Source organism: Scomber scombrus, chromosome 6 (genome assembly GCF_963691925.1).
Source record: "Scomber scombrus chromosome 6, fScoSco1.1, whole genome shotgun sequence".
NCBI lineage: Eukaryota > Metazoa > Chordata > Actinopteri > Scombriformes > Scombridae > Scomber > Scomber scombrus.
In genome coordinates this window covers 1199310-1218036 of record NC_084975.1, presented here as the reverse complement: position 1 = coordinate 1218036, position 18727 = coordinate 1199310, and the positions used below count along the sequence as shown (strand labels likewise).

The window sequence follows — 18727 nt, the reverse complement described above, 5'->3', positions numbered from 1 at the left end:
CATACTACATCACTATAATACTGCAGTACTTTTACTGTAATACTGCATACTACAGCACTCATAATACTGCAGTACTTTTACTGTAATACTGCATACTACATCACTCATAATACTGCAGTACTTTTACTGTAATACTGCATACTACATCACTCATAATACTGCAGTACTTAACTGTAATACTGCATACTACATCACTCATAATACTGCAGTACTTTTACTGTAATACTGCATACTACATCACTCAATACTGCAGTACTTTTACCGTAATACTAACACTGATGCTTCACTATTAATCATCTGTTGATAATGTTTCAGATTAGATACAGCAGGTATAGAAGCTCATTTATCTGTAAATCTGTAAACTGCCATTTTATTGCATTTCATGTTGTGGTTGATATGAGCTCTATGCAGAATCTTTAAGGGCTTAAACATGTTGGATTCATTATGTTTTTATTTGTTTAATTAATAATTTAAATTATTTGTCAGAGGGTCCAGTAAACACTACTTTCTGGCAGTTACAGGGTTAAACAGAGACCAGGATCTCTCTCTGACCTTATAACCTGCTGCCAGAGTCTGAAGGCGACTATACAGAATGTTCAAAGTTGCTGACCGAGGAAGCAAATGTGATAAAATTACTGCTTCTCTGAAAAGTAAAGTGGTGGTTTGCTGATGAATTAGTATTTGGGTGATAATCTCCCCTTTACTTTGTGTGGCTAAGCAGGTCTTCACCCTGCAAACACATTTCTTTACCATCAGCAGTTCCTGTTCAGTTGTTTCAGGTTGAAGGAATGCGCTCTGATATTATCGCCGTTATGCTTTCAGGTGATATCGCGTGACGGGTGATACAGAGTCAGCTTCGGCGTGGAGTCCGTGTGTTTGTGCGGTTCATAAACTGATGATCCTGAACATTTCTGCGGTGCTGATGTAGAGGTGCGGTCGTGCTGAGTGTCGGTTTATAATCCTGCAGATGTTTTCTCAGCTGAAAGGATTCAGCACACCTTTCCTGAGGTCGATAAAGTGTCAGAAATCAAGGCCGTAGATGCCAATAAAGACACTGATGTCACATCCTAATGAAGTGTTTTTGGAAATTTAGGGAGTTTAGCAACCTGAGTGGAGACCTGCTCTACAATTAAAACTAACACTTGATCGGTTATTTCAATTTGACAGCTTTTAGGCCAATGTAAGGCATTTCAAAGTGCTTTACAGAAAACATGAAAGGCATAGAGGCAAAATGTAAAAGAAAGAAAATAGGAGAAATAAAACAGGACAATGAAAGTCACAGTGCAATAAAAAGCTTTTAAATTTGCTTTAAAGGTGCAGTATGTAGAATATAGAGGAACGTAGCGGTAGGGACTCGGCAGGAATTAAATATAATGTTCATAAGTATGTTTATGCGGTTATATAATCCCATTAAAATAAGAATTGTTGTGTTTTTGGTACCTTAGATTGAGCCCTTTTTGTCTCCTTTTCTACAGGAGCCCAGAACCGACAAATCAAATACTGGCTTTAGAGAGAGAAGTTTCAGGGCCAACATGAGTTCTTCTACATGCTTGATGGGAGTAGATGGGGAGGGGTTTTTTTTATTGGTTGCAATCTACAACCTCCCCACTAGATGTCACTAAATTCTACATACTGGTCCTTTAATTAAAAATAAACGTGATTTAAAAGATCTGAAAGTTGCAGTTTGCGAGTGGAGAATAAAAACTGAACGCTGTTTCTCCAGGTTTTAGTGTGGACTCTGAGGACAGAAAGCAGAACTGTCCCCGACCAGCTGAGAAATCTGGATGCTTTATAACGTAGCAACACATCAGAAATGTATTTCACCTCTAAAACATTCAGTTCTTTATAAACCAGCAGCAGTTTAAAAAAAAAATCAGTTATTTGACAGATAGGAAGCCAGGGTAAAGATCTGAGAACTGGACTGATGCTGAGACACTGAGATATGGCGATGAATAAACACAGAAAATCTTAAACGGATGTACAGTAATATCATTTCTATTAATAAAGTCCAATGAACACAAAAAAACTGCACTAATATAATACCAATCTGTATTTTACGAGCAGAAAAACAATCATTAAACTGTCTTTTTATCAGTAATGATGAAGTATAAAAAGGGATTTTGCTGTGTGCAGAAAACAAGCTTATAATTTAAGTACCATTAGATCCTGCTGCCTGCTAGAAACATTTAAATGATAATGATGAAGGTATCATTGGAGAATTTTGAGTTTGATGCTTCGCCAACAACAACACAACAGAGAATATAATCCGCATGATCCACAAAACGCTTCTGAAGTCTGCATTTAGACTTCTGTTACTGTACATTTTCACTTTAGGTTGTTCTTTTGTTTTTTGTTTTTTTTGCAGCATTACAGTCTGATCAGCTGTTTTAACTAGAAATATATGAGCTTATCACACCTGCACTCAGGTCATTACACTGGCTTCCTGAATGCTCGTTTTTTAAAGGAATAGTTTAGATTTTTTTTTTTACATGAGGTACTTATCCATAGTCAGTGTTTTACCTGCAGTAGATCAGGGTCCAGCACGTTTGTTTGGAGAAGCAGACAACCCTTTTCTTTGGCACTACATTTTCTCAACCGTACGACTTCCATGTTGCAGATCAACTGTTTCAGAAACTGCTGCTGTGAGATCAGATTGGGGGTCTAAAAAATGAAAAAGAATTAGTAAATGTAATGGTGATAAATAAAGGAAGGATTTTTCACAACCAAGCAGCCTGAAAATTACTGTATTATTATACTATTATTATTATTACTATTATTATTGTATTTTGGTACTTTGAACCTTCTTCCACCACTGACAGCAGATCTTCAGACTCTAAAATGTGCTGCAGCCTGTTTACAGTTTGGGGTTTGATCAGTTGTTTGGTGGGTCGACCTGCTCTCTGAAGATGAGGAGGGGCCAAAAACCAACAATAGTGGGGGATCTTTGCCCTGAGAGCCCCCGAGGGGCCCCGAGAGAGAGAGGTGGGGGGGGGGGGGGGGGGGGGGGGGGGGGGGGGCAGAGTCAGAGTGACGATCCAGCAGCTTATCAGACAGACAGCCTCTATAATCTGAGGGGTGAAACACTGAGAGACAAGGAGCTGTGACAGGAAGGTATGTCATCTTTATTATATAATATATTATTATACGTAACTCTTTTTATGACCTTTTATTGAAATGTTCTCCATCATTACTCTGTAAATAGCAGATTTGGTCACAGTGAGTGTTTTTTAATAACATGTATCAGTATTATATCTGTTCAATTCATTTGGTTACATAATCTTTTATTGGAGGTTTGTTTATTTTTAGTTTGATGATGTAGCCAAAGATGTTCAGTCCAGTATTTCCTCTGTCACTCTGTTAATTGCATCTTCTTCTGCTCTTTTTTGTGCTTTACTACACAAAAAGACAAAAGAAGAAACAGCCACCAACTGTTTCCACTCAACTATTAATATTCACAGAACAGTAGTGGATGGAAATGCAGATTAATTCACATTTTCTTTTATCGAATTTGTCTGAAGTTTTCGATGAGATTTCTATTACATTTAGATGTAAATCTGCCAACTGTCATATGAACAGGAGACTCAGTGAAGTGAAGTGAAGTGAAGTGATGACGTAATGAATTGAGCAATGGAAACATGACATCACATCCTGCTGATGGACGGCATGATGGACGAACAGTCAGTCAGTTATAAAGACACGTACTGAACACTGCTCAGAGACGAAGAAGAGACCTGACAGTAAAAACCGTCCGCCGCAAATCAAATTTATCCAAGTGTAAAAACTTTTTTGTGCAATATTTCAAATTTTTAAAAGAGTTTCCAGTGTTTCCACCATAGACTGTATATAAAATGGACGTAACATCCGTGACGTCACCCATTGGTTTGTGGACTGCTGCTATGAGATGCTAAAAATCAGACAGAAGGACAAACCGGCTTCATGACTAAACTGTGAAAGTAAAAATGTGAAACTCAGCATGTCGTCGTTGCAGCAGTGAAGCATCTGGGCGCTTCATAAAATCATAAAATCACATCTGGAAACTGCAGCAGGGAGACCGCAGCCTGAAAACCACACGTGAACATAATCAAGACTCCACTGAGGCTAATGAATCAGATATAATCAGTGTGAGTGGAGGATTCAGAAGAAGTAGTTTGTAGGACCTGTCAACACCGAAATATACATGTTTTATACTAAACGTCATGTTTTACAGCCACAATACGAACAGAGCAAATAACATCCTGAAGATTAGAGGAGATAATCTGAGTATTTCCATGTGATGCTACTTTCTACATCTCAGAGGGAAATATTGTACTTTCTACTCCACTACATTTATTTAACAGCTTTAGTTACTTTTCAGATGCAGATTTGACACAATGGATAAAATAACAAGCTGTATAAATACAACACATTGTTAAAGATGAAACCAGACAGCAGTGTGTAGTCGGCTCACATTTCAGATGTCTATGAGTTGTCAACATATTTCAGCAACAATCAAAGATTAGAGAAAAAGTCCAAAAACTGAAAACACATTTGTGTATCAGAACTTAGTTTGTTCTTCTTTCCTCTCCCATTAATCATCTCACCACCCCTCACATTTATCTGCTGACCCTTTGGAGGGGCCCCACCCCTAGGTTGGGAACCACTGGACTAAACTAGCTAACTGTATATAAAGTAGTGTAAACTAGCTCCACCTCCAGCAGCTACAACAGTAACATGCTGCTCTAACACTGATGCTTCACTATTAATAATCTAATGATGTCATAATAATAATATATCAGTCAGAGGACCAAACCACTACTTTACTGTAATACTGCATACTACATCACTATAATACTGCAGTACTTTTACTGTAATACTGCATACTACATCACTATAATACTGCAGTACTTTTACTGTAATACTGCATACTACATCACTATAATACTGCAGTACTTTTACTGTAATACTGCATACTACATCGCTCATAATACTGCAGTACTTTTACTGTAATACTGCATACTACATCGCTCATAATACTGCAGTACTTTTACTGTAATACTGCATACTACATCGCTCATAATACTGCAGTACTTTTACTGTAATACTGCATACTACATCGCTCATAATACTGCAGTACTTTTACTGTAATACTGCATACTACATCGCTCATAATACTGCAGTACTTTTACTGTAATACTGCATACTACATCGCTCATAATACTGCAGTACTTTTACTGTAATACTGCATACTACATCGCTCATAATACTGCAGTACTTTTACTGTAATACTGCATACTACATCGCTCATAATACTGCAGTAGTTTTACTGTAATACTGCATACTACATCGCTCATAATACTGCAGTACTTTTACTGTAATACTGCATACTACATCGCTCATAATACTGCAGTACTTTTACTGTAATACTGCATACTACATCGCTCATAATACTGCAGTAGTTTTACTGTAATACTGCATACTACATCGCTCATAATACTGCAGTACTTTTACTGTAATACTGCATACTACATCGCTCATAATACTGCAGTACTTTTACTGTAATACTGCATACTACATCGCTCATAATACTGCAGTAGTTTTACTGTAATACTGCATACTACATCGCTCATAATACTGCAGTACTTTTACTGTAATACTGCATACTACATCGCTCATAATACTGCAGTACTTTTACTGTAATACTGCATACTACATCGCTCATAATACTGCAGTACTTTTACTGTAATACTGCATACTACATCGCTCATAATACTGCAGTAGTTTTACTGTAATACTGCATACTACATCGCTCATAATACTGCAGTACTTTTACTGTAATACTGCATACTACATCGCTCATAATACTGCAGTACTTTTACTGTAATACTGCATACTACATCGCTCATAATACTGCAGTGCTTTTACTGTAATACTGCATACTACATCGCTAATAATACTGCAGTACTTTTACCGTAATACTAACACTGATGCTTCACTATTAATCATCTAATGTAACTAATTATCTAAAAATGTGTATATCGGGGTGGTTGTATTCATTCATTCATCAAGCTTCTCAGAGCAGAAAATCACTCCTAAGACGCCAAAAATTCCCAAAGAGTAAACACATTGATCAATTTCCTTAATTTGGGAAATCACTCACTATCTCTGCTGATATTTAGAAGCTCCTTGTCTGTTCAGGCAGAGGAGAAATATGTTCTGTGAAAGCTTGATGAGAATAAATCTATTATGAGATCATTTTACTACAATAAATAAATAAGGTGTGAAAACATACAGATTGAGGCATAGTCTGGACTACACTGAGACCAAGAAGAAAGCTCTTAGAGCACCAAAGATAAACAATAGCATGACAACACAATGTGAACCCTGTTAAAGTCTGTTGTTGCTCTTGTAGTTGAGCTTGTTTTAATGTGATGTAAGTACAGAGTGCTGGAGGAGCCATATTGTGTAATACCATGAAAACTAGACACAGTCTGCTGTATTTAACCATGTTTTTCCAGCTCAGTAATTGTGCTTTTTCAAAATATTGCAATTATATTATCCTTGTGGTTTCTTGTCTTGGGTTTTTTATTGTTTGTTAGTGCAAGGATTGTATTGGCTTTAGCATAGTTTAATGACATGTCCCCAGCTTGTCAGACAGTACGTGATGTGTGGGAGGATCATTGCATTCATGTATTCATTTTAGCTGCATTAGTGGTCATGCAGTTCCTTGTGAAACTTGACAGATGAATCTCAACTTCATTACAACCAACCGGCAACCTCCAGGGCTGAAAAATGAAGCCGATGCAGAAGTGCCAAAAACTGCAGTTCCTTAAATGGCCACTTGGGGGCTGGCTGCAAAAGTGAATCCCATAGACCCCCTTGTTAAAATGCCCCAAATTAACATATTTACAGCCTGGTACAAAAATAGTTTACTTTAGCTAATTCCATAATTTTCATGACTATATGGGTTTTTTATTTTTAAATAACTCACTGGTTTAAATTTTATTAAGGCTTAATAAATGATGTATAATTAAGGGTGTGACCAAGGGAGTGACAGATGGGTGCTGTCACAGGCAAGTCGCTACCACGGCAACAATGTTGGTTAGGTAACGTAACCATGACGTAAACCCAGATTCACAGATTAAAGGTGTAGCTGTCTGTATATTTTCAGTTCATGAGATTTAATTGTAACATTTTGGCTGCCTAAAATAGTCTTGTTCAGCATTTGGTTGTATTTAAAGACCAGTTCAGTTTCTGTACATTTTGTTTTAAATGGTTAATGAAAATTAACAGCTTTTATTCATTAATTTAAAAAAAAAACAACCTTTTATCTATACAGGTGATCTCATTGAGACAAAGGATCTCAGACTTGTCCCGATACTTGTGATTGGAAGTGAGAAGAGAAGCTCACTAAATTCACTTTTTTGCAAGTTAGCATCTATCCATCCACCCAACCTGCCACCTCCAGATATGGAAATTAGTTTCGTTATTTAGACGTCACTTCCCAGGCTCTTTGATAGCTGCACACACGTATTTTTCATGTGAGGCAAAAAATGACCCTAACACAGTCCCCTCTAGTGGCCCAGTTGGTGTATTACATGCTTTGGTGTCATAAATGCTGCGATATAATGGGAACTGTAAAACACAGAGTGGTTGAATGAGGCTGATTTCACACAGCTGAGTCACATTAGACCTACATACTATTTCAATTTACTTAACAGGCTACATTTATGTTTTTAACCCATATCAGTGGCTTTTATTTTTTACAGTCTATGAAGGCTAAGTGGTGTGTATATATACAGTATCTATGTAGGAAGACCACAATATGTAATCATAGTTTCTACTTTGTGGCTCTGTTTGTCGTAAAACTGCAACGCCTCACTCAGCTCTGAGGATTCATCGTCCTCCTCACTGACAGTCAGAGCAGGATGCTTCATAAATGAGTCTGAAGTCTGTATTTTTAGTCCTTTCATTGGGATTCCTAGAAGTGATTCTGAGAAGAGAGAGAACTCTGGTCTCTTTTTTTTCAAGTCTGTTATGGATCAGGTCAATGAAAACCTGGAGAAGTCTGATGTCTGGAGAATAATTTGTTAGATTAGTTTGCTTATTTATCTTAACTTAACGTACAGCCACATCTCTTCCTCACATAAACACAGACTCACACTCATCCTGCAGGCCCATTTGTAACTAACCCAACACACATAATCTATGTACATGTTGGGAGTCAAATAAGCAGTCTGACTCAGAGTTTCTGTGGTTTTCAAGACCCTGAAACACACACACACACACATACACACACATACATACACACACACTCCATGATGTGTGGTGTTGCCAAATAATGACAGTCACTCTGTCTCTGCTTGTTGGATATTAACGTTGGACCATTAACTGTTAATTCAACCCTATTTCATATTTTCCGGATTACACTGTATGAGCTTCTCATGAATCAAACACACTCGCTCAGATTGAATGTAGGGAGCAGCCCGAGACACTCGAAAGCATCATCATTATCACATCTGCACACAGCTCTGTCAGTCTTCGCATTTGTCCTCATGACTGCACTCTAGTAAGAGATTCTTGGCATTGAAAGAGTTTGCAGGGTGTTGTATTTTCGTAAGCGTTCACAAAACCAAAAACACAAAAGCAGACATGTAAGGAATGGAGTAAACACTGTGTTTATGTGCTGTAAATAAGCTACAAACTTTAGCTTGTCAAGCAACAACAAATTCTGTTTACATGTTTACATCCTCACTTCAAACTCTGCAGTTCATGTTCAAACACTAACATGTATTCATATGGATCATAAAACACTGAAATACATCTATATTCAACTAAAACAAGACATCCTGTCAGAAATAAAGATCAATGAAAGCTTTCCTGCTGCATTTCTATGACTCGTTCCTGTAGAATACACTGTAGTACATTTCTATAGAGAGCTGACTGATGAGCATCTTGAACTAACCCCAAACTAATGCATCACCATCCAGGTTAGTTGGAAAAATGCAATTGGAAAGACTAGAAAAATACAAAATGTCACAAGGGTAGCAATGCCAATAAATCTTCCCCAAAAAACTCTCCAAAGGTCAAGAATAGAAAATAACAAGTCAATTAAGAGCAGAAGTAATGATATTTCATAAATATTACAGTGTCATTAAGTTAATTAAGGACAAAAGTGTCAATTTGCCACAAAACCTTCCAATATTATCATAAAATAAACATTATATCTCCAAATGCCACCACACTGTCACAAGTAAAGTATGTCCAATAGCAAAGCTGGTGCATCATTAATTTATACATTAACTTGTGTATAATTTAAGTAGCTAAGAAATATTATAGAGGATGCAGATGAAATAGTGCCGGGAACCATTAAACTTAATCAGTGCATGCATGTGGTGAACTGATGGACCGACGATGCCGCTCACGCTGACAGTTCACCCCAACTTTCCCCCGTCTGGATGCAATTAGCATAGTTCAGCTGCCTTTTTACCGTTTCGTTGTGTCTGTCTGAGACAAAACATCAAACCCAGTCTCCTCTGTCAGTTTGGGGGGTCTTTTCTTGTGGTCTGAGCTTGCACCGTTTCCAGAGACTCGGGGCCTTTCGGCGGTTTGGAGGACAGCCTGAGTGGCTTCACCGCACTCTGTTTGTCTTGGATCAGAAAAACCCTTCAGCCGGGAGGATTATGAAACTGCTGCGAGACACACAGCCTGAAGAAATACTTTCCCTAAAATGAGCTGGACACGAGGGAACTAACTTTCTTAAAAAATTACAGACTTCTTTAAATGCTTTGAAGAAAACAATTTCAACAATGTATTTGTGACTATATCTGTGAGTCCTCCTCCTCTTCTCCCCCAGCTCTCTGTTCACTGATCCACTTCCAGGATTACTGTGATCATAAAGTTCTTGTGCCATATAAGTCGTCAGGAAATATTCACTCCAGGCCAGCACCTCCTCAGATGAATGAAGAGTTGAAATGGTCGGAGAAGCCTCAGCCCACCAGTGGTTTCCTGCTCCCCTGCTCTGGTTACAATCCTGCAAAGAGAATGATGGGAGATTTTCCATGGCATCCCTGGAGGCAACCTCAGTGGACATGTTTCCCAAGAGCAGGGTCACGATGTCTTTCCTCTGACTTCGGAAAAACTGAAATATCAATTACTTGTATATTAGGGGGCGCCAAGAGCAATTAGATGGGGGAGGGGAGAATGGGGGGCTCTTACATAAAGAGCTGGAGGAAACATTTAAAGAAAAAGAAGAAAATAAAAGGCAAAGCAACAAAGAGAGTGAAAACATGTTTGTGTGACTGTATGCAGATTCTTTACTTAAGTCTTTTATTGCTTTGGATGAGTAATAATGTCGAAAGGTTAAATGTGGATAAAACTGCGATCCTTCTAGTTGGCCCCAAAACAAAAAGAGAAACAATCATTTGGGGAAATTAACTCTGTGGATTAAATCTGAGGTTATAAGTCTCTGTGCTTTTCTTAGATAACAAGCTGATGAAAACATCATTTTTTTTCACCTAAGAAGATGTAGAAAGACTGATTCATGCCTTTATCTCAAGCCAACTCCATTACTGTAATGCACTTTTTACTGGCCTCCCGGAAAAAAACCCACTGAGAGACTTCAGCTCATTCAAAACCCTGCAGCTCGGCTATTAACCAGAACCAGTCCAATTTTAGCTGCTCTGCACTGGCTTCCTGTAACTGACTTTAAGGTCCTCCTCCTTACATATAAAGCCATTAATGGGCTAGGTCAAAGCTACATGGCTAACCCCATGTTAACTATTGTTGCTGGTTCATTGGAGGTTCACAGCAATAGAAAGAAATTTAGGGATGCAGCTTTCGTTAATTACGCCCCAAAAACTATGGAACAAACTACCCTTAATTGTCAAGGAAGCAGCTTGCTAAATATTTTTTTTAAATAATATTAAAAACTAAGCTTTTCTTTCAGTCATCTTCACACTGATGCACTACTACACTTCCTTTAAAATGTTGCATTTTACTTGATTGTATATGTTCTATTTATTCTATGTTTTAACTACTTTTACTTTACTATAATACTCCTGTTCATATTAAAAGACTCAAATGTGCTTTCAATGTTCAGTGATGGAGGACTAAATCCATTTAAAAGTAGATGTGAAGCTTCTGTTCAGTTAGTCATATCAAGTGATATCTGACACATTTACAGTCTTTTTAGCATCAGATTCCCTCTTAGTGTTTCCTGTTGAGCTGTGCTGGAAGTATAGGAACACAAAGACTTTGGTACTAAAAACACTAACGTTGAAACATAGAAGATGAAGTTTTGACTCATTTGGACGAATGAAGCTTCATATTAGCTTCAGATCAACTTTTAAATCCATGTTTCCACAGAAGGAGGACTGTGGGTTTAGTCCTCCATCACTTCCATTGTACGTGCATTATGAAGGGATCTTCTAATGGTCAGTATGAATGAGAAGAACAGGTTTAATGTTCATTTGGGCTCCTGACTAATGGGTGTTGATTGATGATAAGGGAGAGGGGAGAGTCTATCTGCTGCTTTGGGATTTGAACCAACATCCTTTTCATCACGGTTCTGCTCCCTGTGAGAACAGAGGAGCTTTGTGTTTGGTCGTGTTGTGGTATTTGGAGCGTTCACTTCACTAATCATCACTCATGTTTTCTCCCACAGGCTTGTCTGATTATCTCTGCTCACTGAAGCTCATAATGTGTTTATTTTCTCTCCAAACATGTGGAGCTCTGACTCTGGGATCTTCTGCCTGTGCAGGACCACTAATTGCTCCATGAAGAATTGTGGGCTATGGCGCTGATGGGGCTCCGTCTCCTGACGCTGGGTTTGTGGGTTGCCGTTGGAGTGAAGCTCGAAGTTTGGGGCGACCAGGTGAAACCAGCCCGAGCACCTCTGATCCCTCACCGGCCTTTTGTCGTGGTCTGGAACGCTCCTACCGAGTCCTGCCGCCTTCGATTCAAGGTGGACTTGGATCTAAGTGTTTTTGACATTGTGGCAAACCTCAATGAAACACTCAGTGGACCAAATGTCACCATATTCTACCACAGCCATCTTGGATATTACCCATTCTACTCCAACTCCGGGATCCCTATCAACGGTGGACTGCCACAGAACCAGAGTATCTCCAAACACCTGAGTAAGGCCCGGTCTGACATCGACAAGCTGATCCCCCACAAGGATTTTCGAGGCCTCGGTGTCATTGACTGGGAGAACTGGAGGCCTCAGTGGGTCCGAAACTGGGGCTCCAAGGACATCTACCGCAACAAGTCCAAGGAACAGATCAGGAAATTTCACCCAAACTGGCCAGAGAGCAAGGTGGAGAAGGAAGCAAAGGAGCGTTTCGAGAGGGCTGGTCAGACCTTTATGAACATGACGTTGGCGTTGGCTGAGGGTCGCAGGCCAGATGGGTTGTGGGGTTTTTACCTGTTTCCAGACTGCTATAATTATGGGTATAAGCAGCACCCGCAACGGTATACCGGGGAATGCCCAAATGTAGAGCATGTTCGTAATGATCACCTGATGTGGCTGTGGAGGGAGAGCACAGCACTATACCCGTCCATCTACCTGGACTACGAGCTCAAGTCCTCCCCCAACACTGTCAAGTTTGTCCACTATCGAGTCAAGGAAGCCATGAGGATCGCATCCATCGCCCGCACAGACTTCACATTGCCTGTGTTTGTGTACTCCAGACCTTTCTACGCCTACACCTTTGTGGTTCTTGCAGAGGTAAGATTACAGTCAAAGTTTTCTGATTGATCATACTTTATTAGAGCATTTAGCCGCCAGACGTTCTCACAATTTCAACCTCAAGCCTGATCTGTCATAATGATTGTTGGTGTGAATATTGTGTGAATATTAAAAGATAATTCTGGCAATTTTCTATGTTTTACTTTATGTTAACAAATCTTTGAATAGAAGTTACAATGCAGTGTAAGACATCAATGATTATTTGATTTAATAAAAGGTGCCAGAGTTTGTTCCAGATATGTGGAACATGAAAATGAATTCCGACTCTCCAATTTTAGATTGGACAGAAAGCAGACCTGCTACATTATGTGAGTAGGCCTAGTGTTTAAAGGAGTGCTGCTCCAGCTGTGTCAAGTCATTTGATTATTTTTAATGAACAAGAGAAAGCAGCGATAGTCATTGTGGGTAGCCTAGGACTACATCCTATCCTGACAGGAAGGTGAATATCACTATCTGATGAGGGACTGTAGTTCTGATCCTGTCAGGTTCAAAGTTGACTGATTTGCACTGTGCAAGATAAAAGATGTTTATCATGAGAAAGCCATTTGTCAGTGTGTTTGTAGCCTAGAGAGCATTTTAAGATTATGAAAGAGCCAAGAGGAGGCAATGAAGCCATTGGTGTGCCATAAAAGGCAATAAAAAGTAGACTGTTGCAAGTGGAAATGTTGCAAATGTCCCCATCTTTCTATTTCAGAGTGACCTGGTGCACACCATCGGGGAGAGCGCCGCGTTGGGAGCATCAGGTGTCGTCCTTTGGGGATCATCAGAGTACGCTCGATCACAGGTAGTGTGGCAAAAATCACAACAACCAAGAAATATTGTATAAACTGGTGAGTTAGAACTAATAAAGAGGTGCTAACGTGGTGTTTATTTACCAATATGCACAAGTATCAAAACTAAATTAAGAAAAGTTTCCCTCATTAGGTTTAATATTCATTTAAAATTGAATTAAACAATGATTGCTTTCAAGCCTTAAACTGAATGCTCAACCTATTATAGCTTTACCTCTAAATTACAGCATGTAATATGCAACAACCATGACATGCTGGTCATCAGGTTAATCCTTTGGCTGACTGGTTAGTGCAGCTCTCTGTGGTCTGGGTGAACAGGGTTTGGGACCCGGTGTGGGAGTCCTCCTTCGCTGGTATAAATGTATAAAACAGCCCACAAAGCATTTAGGAACACATTTTAATGTCATAAATCTTATGTGGTTACTGTGCCTAAAACATGGCCTCATGTTTGACATATATAAGCAGATATAATTATTCTTTCCTCCAGAACCTAATGTTCCCAAAAATAGTGTTGTGTTTTTTTTTCTCAGCCCAAACTCTCACAGTTTAAAACCAGGAAACAAAGCATCAGATTTATGTGTGAAAGTGGTCAGGATTTCTGTTGGTTTCTTTACATCCTGTTTGGCTGCAAATCTAAAAGAAAAAAAGTGTCACATAATCACTGAAGAGTGACAAAATATGGTTGTGAAGTTAGCAATACTAGCTTTCTCCTTCTGAACAGAAACATAATTGAAGGCTCTCGCATTTTGCCTAAATCCAGAAACACAACAGTGAAAGTGCACAAAATTGATTAAACCGTGTTTGTTTCCTGGGAATTATGACTCCTGATATATATTGGGTTTGTAAGTTTACGTCATATATTTTAAAAAAGTTTTCTCTTTCTCTGTAAAAAAAAAAAATGTTTGAAAATGCAAGCATTAAAACTGGAATCTTCCATTTGAAGATTTGTTTTTATATATTAAGCATCTAAACTACCTAATGAAATTAATGTTAATTGGCGAACTACAGTTGATTTATAATCTGCCAGCATCAGATCTCATTTTGGCAACAAAATTGACATTCAGGTAAAACTTGTATGTGTCTTTACTGCAAAGTGTTTTAGCATATTTTAGCTGATTATCTCTAAATTGTGCATGAATCAAAACCTGAATCCATGGAAGTCAGGAAATCAATCTAAGAACTAATGGTATGTTACGAAAGATGCTGAGCAGAAATGTAAAGTCAGGATGATCTAAATTGTTTAAACTGAGCTCCTTTGTCTCTTTCCTCCTTCAGAGAAACTGCCTGACAGTGAAGAAGTACATCGACGGTCCGCTGGGTCATTATGTCATCAACGTCACCTCCGCTGCCAAGCTGTGCAGCAAAGCGTTGTGCAAGAAGAACGGCAGGTGTGTGCGTAAGAGTCTGGACTCTGGTGCTTACCTGCACCTGAACCCGCGCTTCTTCAACATCCACCGCAACCCGACGCCCAGAGGCCCCCGCTTCCACGTCAGCGGCCACCTCAACAACCACGACATCCTGGACATGAAGCATAAGTTCACCTGTCAGTGCTACCAGGGCTGGACAGGTGTTTACTGCGAGGTGCCCCAGGTACCGGCCCCTCCTCCTCCTCCTCCTCCTGCCCCGCCGCAGCCCCCCTTCCCTCTACCTCACCCCCGGGAGAACAGCCTGCTGGGAGATATCATGCTCCTCTTATCCCTTCATTTCTCCTGTCTGTGCATCATCATGTTCCTGCTCTGTGTGATTATCAGGTGTTTGATTCTGTAGACTTATTAGTGTTAGTCTGATCGGCTGCCATAAAGGGCCGTGTTCCCTGCAGGTTTTTGTTCCAGCTGACCAAGAGCACGATGATTCGACCGATCAGATGTCTGAAGACTGAGAGCAGTTGATTAAATGAGTGAAGCCTGGTGAGCTGCTGCTTGGCTGCAATGAAAACCTGCAGCTACATGGCCCTTTAAGGAGTAGTTTGGACTTTCCTGTTCTAGAAGCTTTTCCAGGAAATACATTTCTGTCTACAAATGCAAAATCAGCTCTTGTGTGTCTTTGTGGTTATTTTGAAATTAATCTTTTAATTAAGGTAATATTTCTGCAGAAACCAGTATTTCTTTCTCCTTTGCTTCAGACTGACACCACACACTCACACCAGGTTTCACAACATAAAAAAGAGTTTTAAAACATCCATAGAAACTTAAAGCACTGCCCTCTCCGTAATCTCAGTACAGTGGTTGTCCATAGTCTGCTTGTTGCTGTACTTCTCAAGCTTTCCATTCAGGCTTTTAGGATGAAGACTAACTAAGCTGTTTGATAACTATAAATATATGGTGGCCCTGAGGTGCAAAACACATTGTTTTATTGAAAGTTGTCCTATTTTGCATCTCAGGGTCTCCATATGATGCTTCACCAAAACCCTTAGTGCCTTTCAGAGAAGCCCAAATATATCAGCATTTAAGTTTTATAAGTTATCCAATACCAATCAGATTTTGTTGTTGTTGTTCCAGGCAGAAAAAAGGTTAGCTGGCTCACTCATTCGTCAGGACTTTGTACCCCACAGCTACAAGTGTTTGCTTAGAAAGTGACGAGTGAATTACCCAATCATATTTTGATTCATAGTGGGTGGGACCAAAAATCCTCCCAGAAGGCCAGAGCCGTCTTGCTTATACTTTAGTTGTGTTGGTCATGTCTTATTTTAAGGCTCCTTTGTCATGTCGTTTGTCGAGTTAAACAGTGTAGCGCTAACTCTGCTAGCTTTGCCTTTTCCCCCCCTTTGTATTAATATGTTATTAGCATCATGTTAAATAAGGATTATTGTCATGTCAGCCACCTGGAAACCTATTTAGAAATAGTCATGCATTCATTAAAGACCAAATATGTTTGCAGACAAAAGTTGTTGTTTTTTTCATTTATACATGAATGATATGACTGTAGTTTGTTTGAGAGAGAGCTGCAAGCTGCTAACAGTGTTTATACCACTGACTGTATATAAATATGGCATTACATATATAAATATTCCTGCCTGGTTATTATTCAAAAGTGAAGCAAAATTAGTATATTTTCCGGTAGCAGCTATTTTGCTTGTGTGGCATCATTTGGAGCCAGACTCTGTGCAGTAGAGTCGGGCTGAACCTTTTTATATCATCAAATAACTAACTAAACATAAACTTACCAGGAAAATGAGCACTTGGGCAAATATCAGCATCCTAACTATCTAAAATGATAGAAACCATCTTTGGTAAACAATTTATTTGACGTGTACTTTGATGATTTCTAGTTTGGCTCCAGGCGGGGAGTTCCGGTCCTCTGAAATGAGGCCAACGCGGAAGTAACTTAAAACTGCATTCTATCAAAAGGCCACCAGGGGGCGACCGTTTTGGTGTCAAAAGGACTTCCGTCTCTATACAAGTCAATGGAGAATTCACCAACTTCTCACTTGATTTCTAACCTCAGTAAACGTTTTCAAAATGTGTTTATGGTCTCAATCGCTAGTTTAAAGCCTTCTTCAATGCAGTATGATGTTCATTTGGGACATTTTGGCCTCCCTGATTTTATATGTGACGATAAAGCAGGGTATGCATTAGGGCGTGGCTACGTGGTGATTGACAGGTTGATTGGTTCACAGGTTCAGGAGGGCGCCTCATGCTCCTCCTGATGCCCATATAAGTAGAATCTGTGTTTGTTTTTTTTACCCGGCACACACCGGAAATTTTCAAGATGGCGCTGCTCAGATCCGATACTATTGGCCTCCGAGCAGCACAGTCCACAAACCAATGGGTGACGTCACAGATGTTACGTTCATTTTATATACAGTCTATGTATATGTTTGGCTCATGTCCCATCTGCTAAGATGAAGGGGCTGGGCTTAGGACCTGTCCTGCAGCCAGCCAGCAGGGGGCAATCGAGATGTTTTGGCTTCCCCTTTTGGGGAGCTGTCATGACGACCATGTTTAAATACAGTCGATGGTTTCTACACTGGCCTCCCTGCTGATTTTGAGTGTTGTTTTTCATGAATGCGCTGATTAATAAATGCATTCTTTCATTTTGAAACATTATACTGTTGTTGTTTCGCTTTTCCGAAGCTCTGTCAGTCACCTCATCTTGGTGCGTGAGAGCAAACATTGAGCATTGACAGGGATAATATATATATCCTGGGTGGCCAGTTCTGTGTTTCCTGTTGTTATCTTTGTATAATGTTCATTTTGTAGTCTGGATCTCAGTGTTTTTGTGACTTGTTTGTCAGTATACAGAAGACGCCCAGGGTTAAAATGCTTATTATGGCTGTTCTTGTTTACCTTACATCATAGTTCATTCAAGTGTTACAGTTGCTTCTCCCTCGCTAAATCTGTGGCCCTGTTGCTGCTTTTTTGGTGGGTTTTTCTTTAATGATTTCTGATGATTTTGTGTCTTTAAAACCTTTAAAGAAAAACTCAAGAGAAGCTGGAGTCCATCTCCTCCAGCAGCAGGACAGAATAAACATGACTCTTCTATAAAAAAAACCTCATAAAACAATCAATAAATCAACAAAGTTATTCTGAAGACAGTTTACACTCACAGTCATTTGTTTAATTTGGGATAATGACTGTAAAACTCTGTAATGAGGCAGACATCACAGCCAACACTTCAGCCTGCTGAATGAATCTGCAGTCAGATAAATCACAGCCAGCAGCGGCGAGACGGGTCACATGACTAAAACAACTTAACAATAGTCCCTCTTTGTCTCATGGGAAAGGGAGGAGCGGCGCGGCGTCAAGCACTGTTTTGGATGATTAGAGGAGGGAGGCGACGCTTCTGTTGTAACGGAGTTTGTGTTTTACGCCTGTTAAAACCAACAACTGTCAAAATGGAGTAACTGGTGGATTACAGAAAGTGTTTAAGTCAGCTGATCATCAATCAAAGTCTTTAGTGCTCGATTTGACAGAAGTTTGATGACTAATTAGCTGCTGCTGCTGCTGGAGGATCAGAGAGCTGCATGTTACTGATGTTTTTAACTGAAGGTAGCTGGAGGCGATGTGACTTCAATATTTCATGTTTTTATGTTACTACCACAACATGCCTGACCTCATGTTATCTAACATTAATGATGATGATTAATGAGATTTTAAATTTGGGGAAAATAAAGATGTGTTGTCTGGTCAGCGCTGTATCAGTACGTCACTAGTAGCAATGATGGAAAGTAACTAAGTACATTTGCTCAAGTACTGTATTTATGTACTTT

The 18727-nt window shown here is 39.5% G+C and overlaps 1 protein-coding gene across 1 annotated transcript; it reads left to right on the top strand.

Moving 5' to 3' along the window:
• The first annotated feature begins 11770 nt into the window (after positions 1–11770).
• hyal6 (hyaluronoglucosaminidase 6) lies at positions 11771–15285 on the top strand. The gene is made up of 3 exons (XM_062420466.1): positions 11771–12706; positions 13422–13511; positions 14794–15285. Exons 1-3 carry the CDS (start codon positions 11771–11773, stop codon positions 15283–15285), a joined length of 1518 nt encoding a protein of 505 aa, XP_062276450.1.
• The last annotated feature ends 3442 nt before the right edge of the window (positions 15286–18727 follow it).